Source organism: Pundamilia nyererei, unplaced genomic scaffold (genome assembly GCF_000239375.1).
Source record: "Pundamilia nyererei isolate P.nyererei 1_Seehausen unplaced genomic scaffold, PunNye1.0 scaffold00104, whole genome shotgun sequence".
NCBI classification, from domain to species: Eukaryota; Metazoa; Chordata; class Actinopteri; order Cichliformes; family Cichlidae; genus Pundamilia; species Pundamilia nyererei.
This window is the reverse complement of record NW_005187505.1, coordinates 330,377-345,515: the sequence shown is the minus strand read 5'-3', so window position 1 is coordinate 345,515 and position 15,139 is coordinate 330,377. Positions and strand designations below refer to the sequence as shown.

The 15,139-nt window shown below is 38.8% G+C and overlaps 2 protein-coding genes across 2 annotated transcripts in view; one reads left to right on the top strand and one right to left on the bottom strand.

Moving 5' to 3' along the window:
• Window positions 1-8,917, top strand: part of orc5 (origin recognition complex, subunit 5) — a 12,524-nt gene extending 3,607 nt beyond the window's left edge. Inside the window, exons 3-14 of the mRNA XM_005740805.1 lie at window positions 263-448; window positions 769-843; window positions 3,797-3,908; window positions 4,196-4,326; window positions 4,415-4,463; window positions 6,235-6,325; window positions 6,428-6,483; window positions 6,638-6,750; window positions 7,055-7,102; window positions 7,192-7,302; window positions 8,402-8,514; window positions 8,658-8,917. Of these exons, the coding sequence (XP_005740862.1) occupies window positions 263-448; window positions 769-843; window positions 3,797-3,908; window positions 4,196-4,326; window positions 4,415-4,463; window positions 6,235-6,325; window positions 6,428-6,483; window positions 6,638-6,750; window positions 7,055-7,102; window positions 7,192-7,302; window positions 8,402-8,514; window positions 8,658-8,703 (1,131 nt within the window). The 3' untranslated portion in view covers window positions 8,704-8,917. The remainder of the gene's footprint in view (window positions 1-262; window positions 449-768; window positions 844-3,796; window positions 3,909-4,195; window positions 4,327-4,414; window positions 4,464-6,234; window positions 6,326-6,427; window positions 6,484-6,637; window positions 6,751-7,054; window positions 7,103-7,191; window positions 7,303-8,401; window positions 8,515-8,657) is intronic.
• A 1,011-nt stretch (window positions 8,918-9,928) lies between these two features.
• Window positions 9,929-15,079, bottom strand: guca1aa (guanylate cyclase activator 1Aa). Its single transcript, XM_005740804.1, has 4 exons — window positions 14,734-15,079; window positions 12,809-12,958; window positions 12,616-12,709; window positions 9,929-10,781 (listed from the first exon to the last, which is right to left on the bottom strand). Exons 1-4 carry the CDS (start codon window positions 14,929-14,931, stop codon window positions 10,654-10,656), a joined length of 570 nt encoding a protein of 189 aa, XP_005740861.1. The 5' UTR covers window positions 14,932-15,079; the 3' UTR covers window positions 9,929-10,653.
• Window positions 15,080-15,139: the final 60 nt, after the last annotated feature.

Here is a 15,139-nt window from a genome sequence, read left to right as displayed (position 1 = left end):
TCATTTGGCTATAAAGTCCTGGGGAAAACAAGGAGTGACCTCTTAAGTTGGACCTCAAGATATTCAAAGTTATCTCTCTAATGAACCCACTGTTTATATAACTTGTCCTTGCTTTCAATAGGTAACACAAAATTATGTAATTTGTACCTATTTAGGGTCCAGTGCAGTCAGAAGATTAAGTCAACACAGTGTGAAGATGTGTATCATCTCCACAGACATCAGACTGATTCTCTTTCATGCTTCCTTTTCCTTCTCTCTGCAGCTTCCTCACGCCACAGTGAGCTGCGTCGAGTGTGTTTCTATTGCGTTGCTGTTTGAACAAGTGCTGCTGTCCTTCTTTGGCTGCGATGCTGCCTCTCTTCTCCCCCGCAGTCCCTCCCTGTCTGACTTTGTCCGTGTCTACAGACAGCAGTGCTCCCAGTCTCCTGCCAAACAGACGCGATACATTGTGAGTGCCGTGCACTTTACACACAACCACTCCTCACTTGGCATACGAGATTATCCCTAATCCCATGGCATGTCAGATTATTTATTCCTCGCATGTGTCACCTGAATGTTTGTGTGATGATATGATTAGTAGTGATAACAAGTGCAAATAGATGCTAAACAAAGCTGCAGATGCATCAGCCTGGAGAAAACAAGTGTAATTTTCAGTCAGAACAGGAGTGGGTTTAATCAGTAATGCTCTCTGATAAAACATCCATTCACTGCCTGTATTATAAATGCGATAAAATGAGATCAAATTAACATTAACTGTGTAATTTGTAGGTAATGGAGAAAGCTGAGCTTCTGAGAGATACTGATGCCAGTCTCCTCTCTGCTCTCCTGCGTCTTCAGGAGCTGGTGAGAAAGTGCTGCATTCTCTTTGTGTTATCTATAAAGTGAGTTGCTTTATTGTTGTTGCTCTGTGCGGATGATGAAGAGGGGACTGGAGGAGCCTCATTTGTAACGGATGACCTTGAGCTGAGTGTGTGGTGCTTTTTAATGCTATTAAGGAAGGAAGGATGGCAACCACTCACAGCATTTTAATTAAAAACACCAAAAGTAAAAAGACTTATGTGATTATTTGTGTTTCATCCCAATGAAAGCTAAGTGCTTAACGGCGGATTGTGAGCGTTAAGAGGAACCTGTCTTTTTAATGGCTTGCTGCTTCAGTGCTGCCACACTGGATTTTGAAGTGATAATTAGGATGCAGATTTACACTTACGTGGAGGACGGGAGGATGATGAGGAGTTGTTTCATCTCTAAACTTCGGGAAAAAATGTAATAAAACATTAACAGGAAAGACGTAAAATGTGTGTGTGTTACTGACATGCAGAAAATAATCTGGCTTAACTTTTCCTATATTTCCTACACAAGAAAAAAAGGTGACTGGTGCAGTTTTCCAGTTTCTGTCTATCGTCCATGCATCCTTTTTCTGAACTGCTTAACCAGTTCAGGGTGACAGAGTGGCTGGAGCCCATCCCATTTTTCAAAACAGGCAGGTTATAACTTGAGAAGGTTAGCAGCCCATCACAGGGCTAAAAGAAAAAGAGAAGGAAGCTGAAGTACCCAGACCAAAAACCACTACCATGCCAAACCCCGATAAACATTCAAGAAGTGCTTCAACTCTAGATTAATGGTCTTGTGTCTAAACACATAGAAGTTATAGCGATTAAGGCTATTTCTTGCATTAGGTAACAGTGGTGGTCACAGTGGACATATTTTATTGATGTTCACAGATCCCTTTTATCTCTGCACATTATATATATGCATGTTTCAATGATGCAGCAGACTTTTAGCATTAATAGCAAATTATGTTGTCATCTCTTGGTTATAGGCATCTGCAGTATTAAAGCCACTGTGTGTGTTTAAATTAAGTATGCTTAACTGCAGGTGGTGTTTGTAGGTATAAGAGCAGGGCGATATGACCAAAAATATTTATCACGATATACATTTGAAAATTTGCGATAATGATATAACTGACGATATAATTGATACTGGACAAAATACTTTACAACTCCACAACTTTATTAGTGCAAAAAAAAAAAAATCTATGTATTTTCACTTAAACAAGCAGCTGTTTTTTATGTGCATTAAAGTTATATAAAAATTTAACAGTGCAAATGCAAATTCCTTGTTGTCAGTTTACCCAAAAGGCATTTCCAGTGGAAACTGGCCGACGCATCCTCAGCATAACCATGTATAATATCCACAAAACTTAAAAAGAGGTTAAACACACACAATACAGTAATATTATGTTGAAGCACAGTACGCATCACTCCACGAGGCTCCTGCCTACGATAGCCGTAATGCTCCGACAATCCATCAAGCGCTGCGGGTTCGTAGCTTAGCAAAGTCGTACTGAAACACTTGACAGATTTTTGAGCACCGTGTACCACATGAAATTGTTTCAAGGTCAGTAAACACAACCAGAATTCATACATAAGGCGCACGGGATTATAAAGGGCACTGTCGATTTTCAGAAAAATCAAAGGATTGATTTTAAGTGAGCCGTATTTAACAAAAAACACGGTAATAACCACGGTCCGCTAGCATGCTCTACCAAAAGTAGTGTTTTGTTGTGTATCTGACGGACGAAAGCCAAACCAGTTCCACACCACTGAAGTTGCAGCATTTTTTTAAAAACAATTCTGGTTCATCTGTTTCATTCAACGGTCCGCTTTCATTCTTCATTCATTTCATTCTCATTCTCCGTCGCCGCCGCCATGCTTTTTCCGCCATGTGCGTATGAAAACAAAGGCACTGTACATGCGCGTTTTACCCATATTCTATCGCGATATTTCATTTTCTTATCATTACCCAACATTATACCGGTATTAGCGTGAATGGTATGATATGCACCTGCATGCTTACAAATTGACTTTAATAATAAATCTTAGGCCTTAAAGGGAATCTAAGTAAACAAATAAAATGAACTGCAGGATAAATCTTGCATACAATGAGGAAACCCAAGCAGTCATAGTGAGGCTTGAAGATGCTTGAAGGGACAGCCCTAACCACACTACCACTGTGCTGTCTTTCTAACATATCCTCTGTAGTCCTACCTCTGTCGCACCCTGATGGAGATGGGATTCCTTATTTACAGTATTTAATTATGATATAGGAGGAGGCATATGCCTAGGACGTCTCCTAGGTGAGGTGTATATGACATGGCCTACTGGAGAAGACCCTCGCGTACACTCAGGACATCCTTTGCAGACTTTCAGAAAGTTCAGATGTACCTTTAGAAGAGCTGGAGGTAGTGGGAGGTCTGGTATCTATGCTTAGACTGTTGCTCCTAAGACTCACAACTGGATAAACAGCAGAAAATGAATTGATGTTTTCAGAGTAGAGGATCTGAACTGTTGTGTATGCCATTCGTAGGTGCAGTACGTCTTCCTGTGTTGTGGCTGCTTTAGCTTTAAAGTGAATTATTTCTTTTAAATTTTCCCATATATTTAGAGACTCAAATTCAGAAGGTCTTTTATTATATGCTTATAAAATATTGTTCTCTTTAAGGAAAAACAGAACTATATTCAGTTTCACATCACACGTAAGAAAAAAACCTACAAAATGTTCACATTTGAAAAGCTGTAACCTGTGAGTGTTTATTGTTTCTGCATAATCAAAAATGCGTTCATTTGTTTTGTTTAGTCAACATGTCCAGTAAGAACTTAATCAAGCAAACAAAGCTAAACATCTAAATATATAAAACACATGAATCAACTGAGGAAAGAGGTCTGTAACTGTGAAGTTCTCAGAGTCTTCATCTCTCTGAGCTCCCTGATCCTAACTACATACATCTGTTCTTCAGGTTGGGGACAACGTTACCGTCATCTTGCTCAGTGAAATCGCCTGGGACAAGTTCAGACCAAACACAGGCTGCTTTGAGCCGCTTCTGCTGCATTTCCCTGACTACAGTAAAAGTATATAATCCTCCTCACACATGCTACCGCAGCCAGTGTCACGAGCAACTCACAAGACGCTGCGTATTGATGACGCACGGTCAGCATATGCAGCGTGAGCTGTGACATTTGTACCTGTGATACTGTTCTCACACTCCAGGCAGCGACTCTGGGGAAAAATGTTGCGTTCTTAAGAACCATTGTATAAATTCAGCACTTGGCGTGTGAATGAATCATTTTACTTTATATTGTGAGACTTGGCTGGTTTTTGGAGAAGCTTTATTTCTTGTTCCTTAAACCGTTTGTAGGTGAGCTGCAACAGATTTTGTCCCAGAACGTGCATCCTTCATATTCAGCTGGGTTTTACTCTGCGTACATCAACATCCTGCTGGGAGTCTTCTACTCTGTCTGTCGAGACCTCAGAGAGCTGCGACATCTGGTCAGAAACACACATTAACAAGTTGTTGCATTGATTATTTTTAATTCTTCCACCTGTTTTCTCATTTTCTTCTGTTCTTTTCTACTAGGCTGCCCTGAACTTTTCAAAGTTCTGTGAGCCTTTGGCAGAAGGGAAAGGTAATTGTGAGGAGGTCTTTTCATTCATCTGAAAAGAACACACTAAAACGCACACTACCTGTATAAAGTTATCATGGAAACTGTAATTGCAGAATACTTACACATCCAGCAGACACTGCGGATCATTAGCTTTTAGATATAGATGTGACATTTACAGTGGCCAGAAACAGACCTAATGCTACTAATCATTGCTTTTGTGACAACTTGCAGTCAAATGCCATCTTGAGAGAGACTTTGGGGCCTCAAGATGGAGATAAAACAGCAATAAGACAGAGTCAGACTGCTATCAGTTTGAGACTGAATGAGGTCAAGCTGGAAATTGCATATAATCTGTGATTAACTGTGATAAATTGGCCCAGATCTCAAATCTGTTGCAAAGCTTTTTCCGTCTGTGGAGACAGAAACTCTCATTCTACAGAAATTCAAACTAGTTACACTCAGAGTCCAGCCAAAACCTCATACAGCTGCTGCAGGATGGTGATTTAACTGCAGAATGACAAAGGTGCTGGACAATCTTGCTTTAATATAGGAATATAACCTGAATACAATCAGTTGGCACCTAAGTTGTTTTCTATTGAGATTAGCCTCCTATTTCTAAGAGACGCATCACAGGCAAGTTGCGCTCATCGGAGTAGATAGAGTCAAATTGCAGTGTGATGGCAGTCTGTCTACATATTAAATTAGAAGGCAGTTTTTTTTACAACCCTTTGCCAATATGTTTGAGAGTGATCACAGCCAGTCCAGTCCAGATCACCTTGCAATCTAAAAGAGGTCAACCAGAGCCTGACTTGCTGCATGCTGCAACCACTTGGTCACTGCAACTATTTCCGATTGGTCGCCAAATGTGAAAAGTTCAATGTGATCACCTGGTAACCACTGATTCTTTATAGTCAAAAATAGTTTACTGTCCTATTTTAACTCAAGTGTGTCTTTATCTTTGGAAATAAAATGGTTAAAATTTTATAATACAAATTACTTCCCAGTATAATGTGAAACTATGACTTTGCAGACCTGGAATTCTGCCTCTAACCAACCAAAAACATGTATTCAGATGATGTAAACACTCAGATCTAACAATGTTGCCTTAAAAATAAAAATAATAGAGCAAAACTTTTGTATTGCTTTGGGCTGCCTTCACTTGTACAGTTGTACCCAGTAAAGAGGCCACTGAGTGTATATTTCCTGAGTGTATGTTATGAGCGATGTTGTGAAGGCTCCCCTTTGTGCCATAACTGTCTTTGTGTTTATTTTCTTTGATTCAATGATGGTAATTTTCAAGCTACTTCATGTTGTCTTCAACAAGCTTCGAAGACAAAAACAAGAAGCCCACGCGGGTAAATCACAGTCCCTGCTTTCAAACCCTGTGGGGTAGCTCCACATTTCTGATATACTGTAGCTTCAGAGGCTCCTCATATTCCAGACACTAAAATGAATTTGACATTTAGAAATCCTATCTTGTCTCTTTTTGGGTCTATTGTGAAAACAGTATGTGGATGTTTGTCCGTTTGATGCTTCGGCTTCTCTCTGGGCGCCCGCTGTGATTGGAAATGAGTGTTATGAGAGTAGAGTTTGGAGACTGTCAGCACATAAAAAAATACCCAAAAAGCTTGAAGGAAATCTGTGAAATAGCTGAGCCGAGTGTTCATTCTCAGCTGGTTAAAATATTGATCTGTGCTGCTTTAATTGCTTTGTTTCTACAAATGTTTTTGAGGTTTTCCTGCTGTTTTTCCACCACTTTCTGATGGTGTTTGTAATTATGCTGTGTGTTTAGTGAAAGAGACTGACACCCACAAGCTGTGGAAACACATTGAGCCACATTTGAAAAAAGCCATGCAGACGGTTTACCTTCGAGAGGTGTCCAGGTCTGAACTTTTTGCATTATTTTGCTATGCGCTGCTTTTTAGACTATTAATGGGTTTTTTTTTAGCCTCATCATCCATGTGTATTCTCTGTCCTCTGCTTAGTCTGCAGTGGGAGCAAATGCAGCAAATGGAGGAGAAGGAGGCCGGAGCCTTGCGAGGTATTTGCACTGATTTCGATTACAGAGCAGATGTCAAACTGAAACACTGGTCACTTACGCTTAAATTCTTTTCTTCTATGCAAGAAAACAGAATTTTAGTGCAGGAAAGAATATGACGACGTGGACTTATTGCATTTATTTTGTCTTCTGAAAGGTTTATCAGCTCACACTCATGTTGAATTGCCTTATTACTCCAAGTTCCTGTTGATTGCTGCCTATCTGGCTTCCTACAACCCTGCACGCACAGATAAACGCTTCTTTTTAAAGGTAAAGGAATATAATAATAATACTTTTTTTATGTTCAGCCATGTATACACTGTAATGCAAAAAAATTCTTATAATGAGGTCAGCACAAGTACAAAGTTTGCAGTGAGTCAAAAGTTCTTTTTTTCTTTATTCTTGGCTGTGTGATGTTAGTGAGAATGAATATCCCAAATATGCTCATCTTTGGGAGAAAAATACATTTATTAAGCTTTTTTGGGGGGGATTTTTTGTTTTCTTAACCTTCTCCCCTAAGTCATGGTTTTGTGAATGAATCAAATGAATCACATTTTCTGTTTCTGCTCAACAGCACCATGGTAAAATAAGAAAAACAAACTTCCTGAAGAAAAATGAAAAGGTGATTATTCTGACATAACTCTTACATCTTCGTTGATTTCATTTGGAAACGTGTAACACAATGTTTGTATCGATCTGTCTGTCTTCTAGACAAGTAATCACCTTCTGGGTCCAAAGCCCTTCCCTCTGGACCGCTTGCTTGCCATCTTTTACAGTGTGGTGGACAGCAGAGTCGCCCCGACAGCGAGCATCTTCTCACAGGTCAGTCTGGTTTAAAGCAGTTGAGAGTTGCTTTCACTAACAATTCAGACCCCGGAGAGGATTGGCAGCTGTCTTGAATCATTAACAGTTGTGGATAATATTTCTTAATGATGGATTTTGGACTTTTTGGGAATGGTATTAAAACCCTTCCCAGGTTGATGGGCAGCCACTGTTGCTTTTTTAGCTCGTTCCCCATAAAGATGACATTTGACAACAACGTCAGTAGGTACGCAAGCGGGACATAGTTGACATTTTTCCTCCTTGGCACTGTGCTGACACATTTGAATGCTTGAGACCTGAAGGCTGCCAAAACTTCTGCTTTTATGGAGGTGCCCACATTTACTGAGCACATCTGATTAGCAGCTGCCTGCTACTCATCCTCTTAATTCCTATTCCTGGCTTAATTTTTATTAAACAAATAATGGCGCTAATTTGTCATGTGTTGTTGTTCATCTGTTGTGTTTAAATGATTCTATAATGTGGTATGGAACAAATAATTTGAATTTGAATTAAAGAGTTCGTGTTTTCATTTCCACTGAACTGTGTGTGCACTAAGATAACTTATCCAAAAAGAATTCATCTCCTAAGAGATCTGATAATATTTCTCTCCTTAACTTGTTTAAACACCACCACCTTGTTATGTCAGAGCTCTGCAATAGTCTGTTTCCCCTCATTTAGTCCTGAAGTGTAGTTTCGTACCCTGAGTTGGCCTCAGGGTACGACCCAATATAGAAAATAATTTCACACTTTTTTCCAATTTGCCTGATAAGCCACTGAACAGGAATGTACACTGTTATAACAAAAGGATGGTAAAGGATTTTTTTGTTTCCTGTGTGTAACAGTGCAGTGTTTCATGTTAAATCAAGCCTGATTTTATTATATTTTTTAAAGTTTAAACAGTTTCCTAGCCATATGGTCAAAGGCAGCTAAACACAGACCTATCTATGGACCCAAGCATGAAATGGTTTTAGGCAATTAGGCTCGCCCCATATCTGTGTGACTGGCTACCATCATTTAATGGCTCTGCTTCAAAGTGGAGAAGCTGCGTTTTAAGAAGTGGAGCAGAGACTCATTTTGGTTTTCCTCTGTCCCCGTTTAGATTTCTTCGCTGGTGACCCTGCAGCTGCTGGCTCAGGTCAGTCATGACGACCAGCTCGACGCCCCGAAGTACAAATGTGCCGTTTCTCTGGACTTCATCTGCGCCATATCCAGGTCTGTGCGTGTGTGTGCATGCACGCTCATCCTTTTAATGCACATGAATGAGACTGACTGAATTATTCAAGTGAACTGACCTTTTACAGTTTTCCTTTTTTTTTTTTTCACTGAAAATCTGCTTTGTGTGATTTATCTTCCAGGACGGTGAACTTTGATATTGTCAAGTATTTGTACGACTTTCTGTGAGCCTGCAGTGCATTAACAGAGAGATGACACGCAGTGACAGTCAGACAAAGGCACATTTGTTTCTGCAAGAACTCACCTAAGGACATGTATTTGGAAACACAAGAAGCTCCAGGAGGAAATTAATCCAATTATTTCGCTGCCCCCTTGTGGTTGATACATGAGCTCCTCGTTTAAATGTTTGTATTTGTAGAAAATAAATCTTTGTAACTTGAAACTTTATTTTGGTTTATTTTTGTGGTTACATTTTCAGTGTGTTCATAACAAATATACTAGAGATTTATTTAATTTTTTAGCATATTGCAAACATCTAGTTTAGGCTTTAGTATAACAAAGAAATTAGTACATACTCTGTTTGTTACGATTTAAATAAGGAAAAGGAAAAACAAAACTGGTGTGCAGCTGTAGAAGCACTGATGCAAAGTGATCCTGGCACCATGCAGGTGAGTCATCGTCCTTGCTCAAAGGCGGGATTTTATGTCAGTAATGTGTTTTTAATCTGTTGTATGAGCGTACTAAGGTCAGGGCATATTGTTAATACAATTTATAAGTGTTTATGGAAGATGATGTCTAAAGACATCCCCTAAATTCTGCTCCAGGATTCACAGTAATTTGAGATTGAAAGAGCAAAGATCAGAAAAATACTAAAAATATGCGAGTCTTTAAAGTAGTTGGAGGACTCTCTAAATAGATCAATGAGAAGATAAAGAACAAAAGCAGATATGCAGTACTATGTCTCCAGGCTGATATTATCATACTCACCCACAAACTGCTAAGCTGTAAGAATATCACATAATTTATTAATATAGTTATAAATATTCACTCACCAACTTTATTAGGTACACCTGTTCATCTGCTTGTTAACGCTAATATCTAATCAGCCAGGTGACCTGCTGAAGCTCGAACTGGGGAAGAAATGTGGTTGAAGTGGCTTTGAACATGGTTGTTGGTGTAAAACTAGGTCCAACACCCAGTTTGACTGTAACTGCAATTTCTACCTGTTAAATTAGTAAGATTATTTCTGGGATAATTTGTTCCTGGTAAATCTTCAAAACATGAAAAGTAGACAAAGTGTGTGTGTGTTGTTTTTTTTATTGTTTATTTTTAGTGTACAAATAAGCAAAAGCTGAACTCAAACACATTCTGTAGTCTTCCAACAGAAGGCACAAGATGAGCATAGCCAACAAACATAACAAAACTAATCTGCATCAATGCTGAATAAAAAAAGCAAACCATTCAGCCAAAGAAACTCCCACACACAGAGAGAAAAGCTGCAAAACCACAAGCCTGCGTTTCGCTCCAACTTAAACTTTTGCTTTCAAAAGATTAAAAAATAATAATAATAAAGTTACAAATGTATATAAAAGGTAAACATTTGATAACTGTTTTTTCACTGCCACATCTCCCACCTGCTCCTGTTTTACAGCCACTGACTTAATCAAATTAGCATGGATGTTGAGCACACTGCAGTGTCATAGCTCCCTCCTGTAAACCCCCCCAGGCAAGAGCGGGTAAATAGAGATTTGAGTAATTTGGTGCAGAGGAACTCAGAAATATATAAAGAAAAAAAGATTTGGAAAGCCTAGTCGAGTGTATGTAATTGCCACTCTGCTACTCCACTATCTCCCTCCTTTATGCCTCAGGGTGTCTGAGGGTAAGTGGACCGTCTGAGAGATCATCCCTCATGCCGAGGTGGCCTTGGGAGCGATCGCCATCATTAAACAAGGACAATGAGCAGTCTGCAAAGGCTGACTGAGTCATCCCATTTAAAGTGCATATGTGTCACTCCTTTAGAGATCAAACATAAGATATGTGTCAGTCTCCAAGACACACTGGAATCATATTAAAGCGGATTCAATCTTAATAGAAATCTCAGTCTATAAAATGACCCGACTGACTGAGACACTCAGGTCAAATCGTGAATGAGGATGAGGTAATCGGAAGGGACGGATCCTAAACGCTTCGCCTCCGGTTGTGGATCATGGCCACGATGTGGGCGAGATCCAGACTCTTCATCATCACCTCCATGAAGTCTTCATCGCTGCGAGCGCCTGCCACAAACTCCTCCAGGGAAAGCTCCCCTGTTGGAAGAGACACATGTTGTTTTTGGTCAGATTTGAGTGGGTTTTCGGCTAATTTGTCATTTCTCCCTGCAACAAAGTCACGTTCATAACAGACAGTTTGATATATTGATATGATATTTTAATATTACTGGTGCCGTGATATTAAGTAAACAATGGAAAATGTCAGTAAATGTCACTAACTTTCCTCCAGCTATTTTCTTTTAAATTATTATCATTGGTAGCTTGCAACTACAAAGGCGATAAACGTGTTTTTAGAAACGTTTGAGATTCCAAAAACACGTTTAAACACTTTCCAAGTTTAAATTTTGATTTGGTGAATATTTTCATTTTATTTATGTCATTATTTTGTTTGTTTGCGTCCCTTTAATCTCACAGTTATGGAGAACACATTCATACACTAAAACACCCACACCCAGCTAGACAGACACATAAGCTTACGAAGGTTTCTGGACTCATTTCACTCGTATTCTATAACCTATTTTGCAATTATAAATCCTCATTTAACTTCTAAACTTGCAAAAATTTTCTACATAGCTATTAATCATACAGAGGCAAGCTTACAGCATGAAGTAGAACCACTTATTACAGTATTTATAACTTAAGATAGTTTGCAACCTTGTTCCTAAATGGGTCTTTAAATATATAAAACCCAACAGTTAAAATGGACCTATCTATTGGTGGATGCTCATATTAAATATGGGGTCAGTGTATGTACCACTAAGTTCAGACTTCGGACCGCTCTAAATGCTCAGTTTAAGGCAATTTTTCTACTCTGTTGTCAAAGAGAGCAGATATTTACGGTGGCCCTGAGAGGTCAAACACACTGAACCTGCAACAACAGTTGCAGAAGTGACAGCAGAAACCAAAGCATGCGATTGCAATGAGACGATTAAAGAAAGCACAGAATCCATCTGTGTTGTGAAGGAAAATGAGATGCAGGTAACTGTGTTTTTAATCACATCGTTCATATGTTTGCTACGAGTTGTTTACTGTAGCTATTCATCACATCACTTGCATTGTGTTTTATTAGCTTTTATTTTATTTTATTGTATATTTTTTTTGTCTTTTGCAGGATTTTTCTATCTGCTCGTGTTTTCGTGTTAAGCTGCAGTGTGTTTGACTTGTCAGGGCTACTGTAGATATTTCTCATACGGTCTGAGCGCAAGTTTGTGGAGGGCAGTGAGTCAGAGGAAAGCTGGCATGAAGAGAGAAAGCTAAAAGCGACAAGTTTTAAGGTGGAGTGTTTCAAACATTGAGATTTCCTATTAAATAACCTCAAAAAATGACCGACTGTACCTTTAAGAGCATATTTTTATTTCTAATGGTGGCCTTTTAGCTCAGATTTGCTATAAAAGTACCTTTAAGTATGACAGTAGTTTCACCTGTAGTAGTAATAATATAATAATAATAATAATAATAATAACAGAGTAAAACTGAACTGTTAGTACTTTCTCAAATTGTAAACAAATATAGGTTAAAACACATGTTGCGGTGGTCTTTGGCTATGGTTCATTTCAGTACATGATGAACCATGTAGATATCATTTATATTCCTAAGTATACTCTATGTGATAAGAACTACTATAAGTAGTATACGTCTACTGTTTCAGTACTTTGTATACATCTAACTCAGCAACATTATACTTCCTGTTTTTATTCATTATAAATGTGTATTGATAGATATTAGAAAGCTACTTTAAACCAGTAAAAAAAAAAAGTCATCAGGTTTAGTCTCTTATGTTTTGTTTTCAGAGTGAATGTCTAATCTCTGTCCACCCATGATCTATTTTGTCCTAAACCCTTTTCTCCGTACTGTGCCAGCGCACACTCACCATCTCCATTTATATCAATCCTGTCAAACACTCGGTTAGTGAACTCCTCCGCAGATGTTTCCTGATTTTCATTTCCATTGATTGCGCGGATGGCCTGGGAGAAGATGAGGAAAATCAGTATGTTTGCCAGATTAGAGGCTAAAACAAATATTCAGACATGCAGTGTGGCTGGTGCACGATGGAATGACTGTACCTTGATGATGTTCAGAAGCTCGTGGCGGTCAATGCAGCCGTTCCCATCCACATCATACAGTTTGAAATACCAGCGCAGCTTGTGCTCCATCTTTCCCCGCATCACCAGACTCAGAGCGGCCACGTACTCCATGAAGTCTATGTAGCCGTCCTGCAGAATCAAAGTGTCAACCACGACCATCCATGTTTTATATTCATTATAATCACTAAACAAATGCATCATCCCTCAGCTGAAATAGATCCCCAGCTCCAAAAACAATCCAAGGGGAAGTGAAGCACGCCAGGACGGAGGATTATCTCCTGTCTGCGTCTAAACAATCTCAGCATCAAAGCATGCATTCACAGATAATCTCACTGTCTAAATCATTCAGAGATTACCGTGGCATTTTTTGTAAGCTGAGCAGGGTGGGGGGCTAAATATAGCATGCAGCTCCTCAGACAGACATCCTGCCATGACCCCACTGCTACCTCAAAGATGCTCTCAATTAAACTGGGGATCAAAGGGGATACAGGGGACACACTCTCCCTATACTTAGAACATGCTTTTGCAAGTCTAATATATTTTGATATTTAAAGTCTTTCTGTTAAATTGTTTTTTTTTTCCCCACATGGGTTTTCCAAACAGGCAGGAATTTCCTAGATATGTTGGTGCCTCACATTCACACTGGGTAGGACAGGTAGATTATGCACCCTACACTGAAACCACAAATCCAGGTATGACATCATCTGTTTTGTTTCTGTTTCTGTTGATTTTGCTTCTGTTTTTTGTGTGTCTCTGTAGTTTAATGGCGTCTTTGTGGTTGTTTTGCATGTATTGGTGTTTTCTTTGAATGTCTTAGAGGTATTTTTATCTTTGCTTGCATCGATTTGTGCACGTTGCACCTTTTTAGTAAGCTGTGTCTTTCAGTATAAAGTTTTCAGTCTCTCTGCAGATGTTTGGACTATATTTGTGTCTTTATAGTTGCCACATCAGCCTCTGGACCAGCCTGTCTGATGCGCAGTTTATTCATATATTCAAGCTTGTTGTAAGGGAGGTTAATTTTAGAGAACTCGTGTCCTTGAATGATACAAGTATTTTTAATCTAGACATGTTTTAAGAAGTTTTTTCTCTCATTTGTTTATTTTAAATGTAACATTAAAGATTTCAGAAGCAAGGAACAGACCATCTCAATTAACAGAAAGTAACCGTCAGGGAATATCAAAGTAATATTTTCAACCCGCAGATATGAGGAATCCCAAACACTTATCTGTAAAAAACAGATAATTTTTCTACAATTTCTCATATTATGAAAGAAATAACTTTTTGCGTAGTCAACGTTCAGATAAATGTGGTAAGCAGCTATTTTTTTAAATAAAATATTTAATGCATTCAGTCTTATTTTACCTTTTTAACATTAAAAATAAAAAATCGATGAATTACTGGTAATATTTTGTGCTTTTTCTGCCTTTTTCATTATTGTGAATACACTATGTTATGACTCCTGTAGTTAAAAAATAATAATTCATCAGAACTTCCAAACATCAATTACAAATATGTAAATCAACAAAAACCAGCCTAAAGAATTAACTTTTTCTAATTGTGTCTAATTTTAATTAAAAGTTAATGTTTTTGTCACAAATAATAACAAGATAAAAGAGAAACAGTAATAATTTGGGTTCAAAGGAAATATGCAGGTAACATAAGCTTATATTTTTATTTAACATGTACATATGACACATTATAATAAATCCCTCATGGAGATACACACTGTTTAGACACACGTGTTGAGAACTAAAGAAAATTATTTGCTCATGTTTCATTTTCAGAGAATCATAGATGTATTCTTCTACATTAGCTTCTAATCGTTATATCGTTATTTTATTCTTGAGGCATCCTGTCATCTTTGATTGTGTTTAAATGTGTGGTGAAATCCAGACTCATCTCACCTTGTTCATGTCAAACGTGCGAAACATCTGCTCAATGTAGGCGTTGGCCTCTGGGTCCAAACCTCTCATCCCGAAGAACTGCTTGAACTCGTGCAGGGTGAGCTGCCCTGAGGGGCACTCAGTCATGAACTTCTTGTACCACAGGTGCATCTCCACAGCCTGCAGGTCGTCCACGGTGCAGCCGTTTGAATTGCCCATTTTTTATTTTTCCAAAACTCAGATAAGGTAGCTGGACTCTGTTACAAGCTGGACTCAGACCTCACAGCCCAAGTGGTCTACTGTGAAGTAGGCAAAGACCGTCCCTCTTCACAGTCACACAACACTGGGACTTTTAGAGTGAGAGCAGTGGCAGGATGGCCCCTTTTGTAGCTCAAGCGTGTGTGTGTAGAGGGGGGGTTGAGGTGAT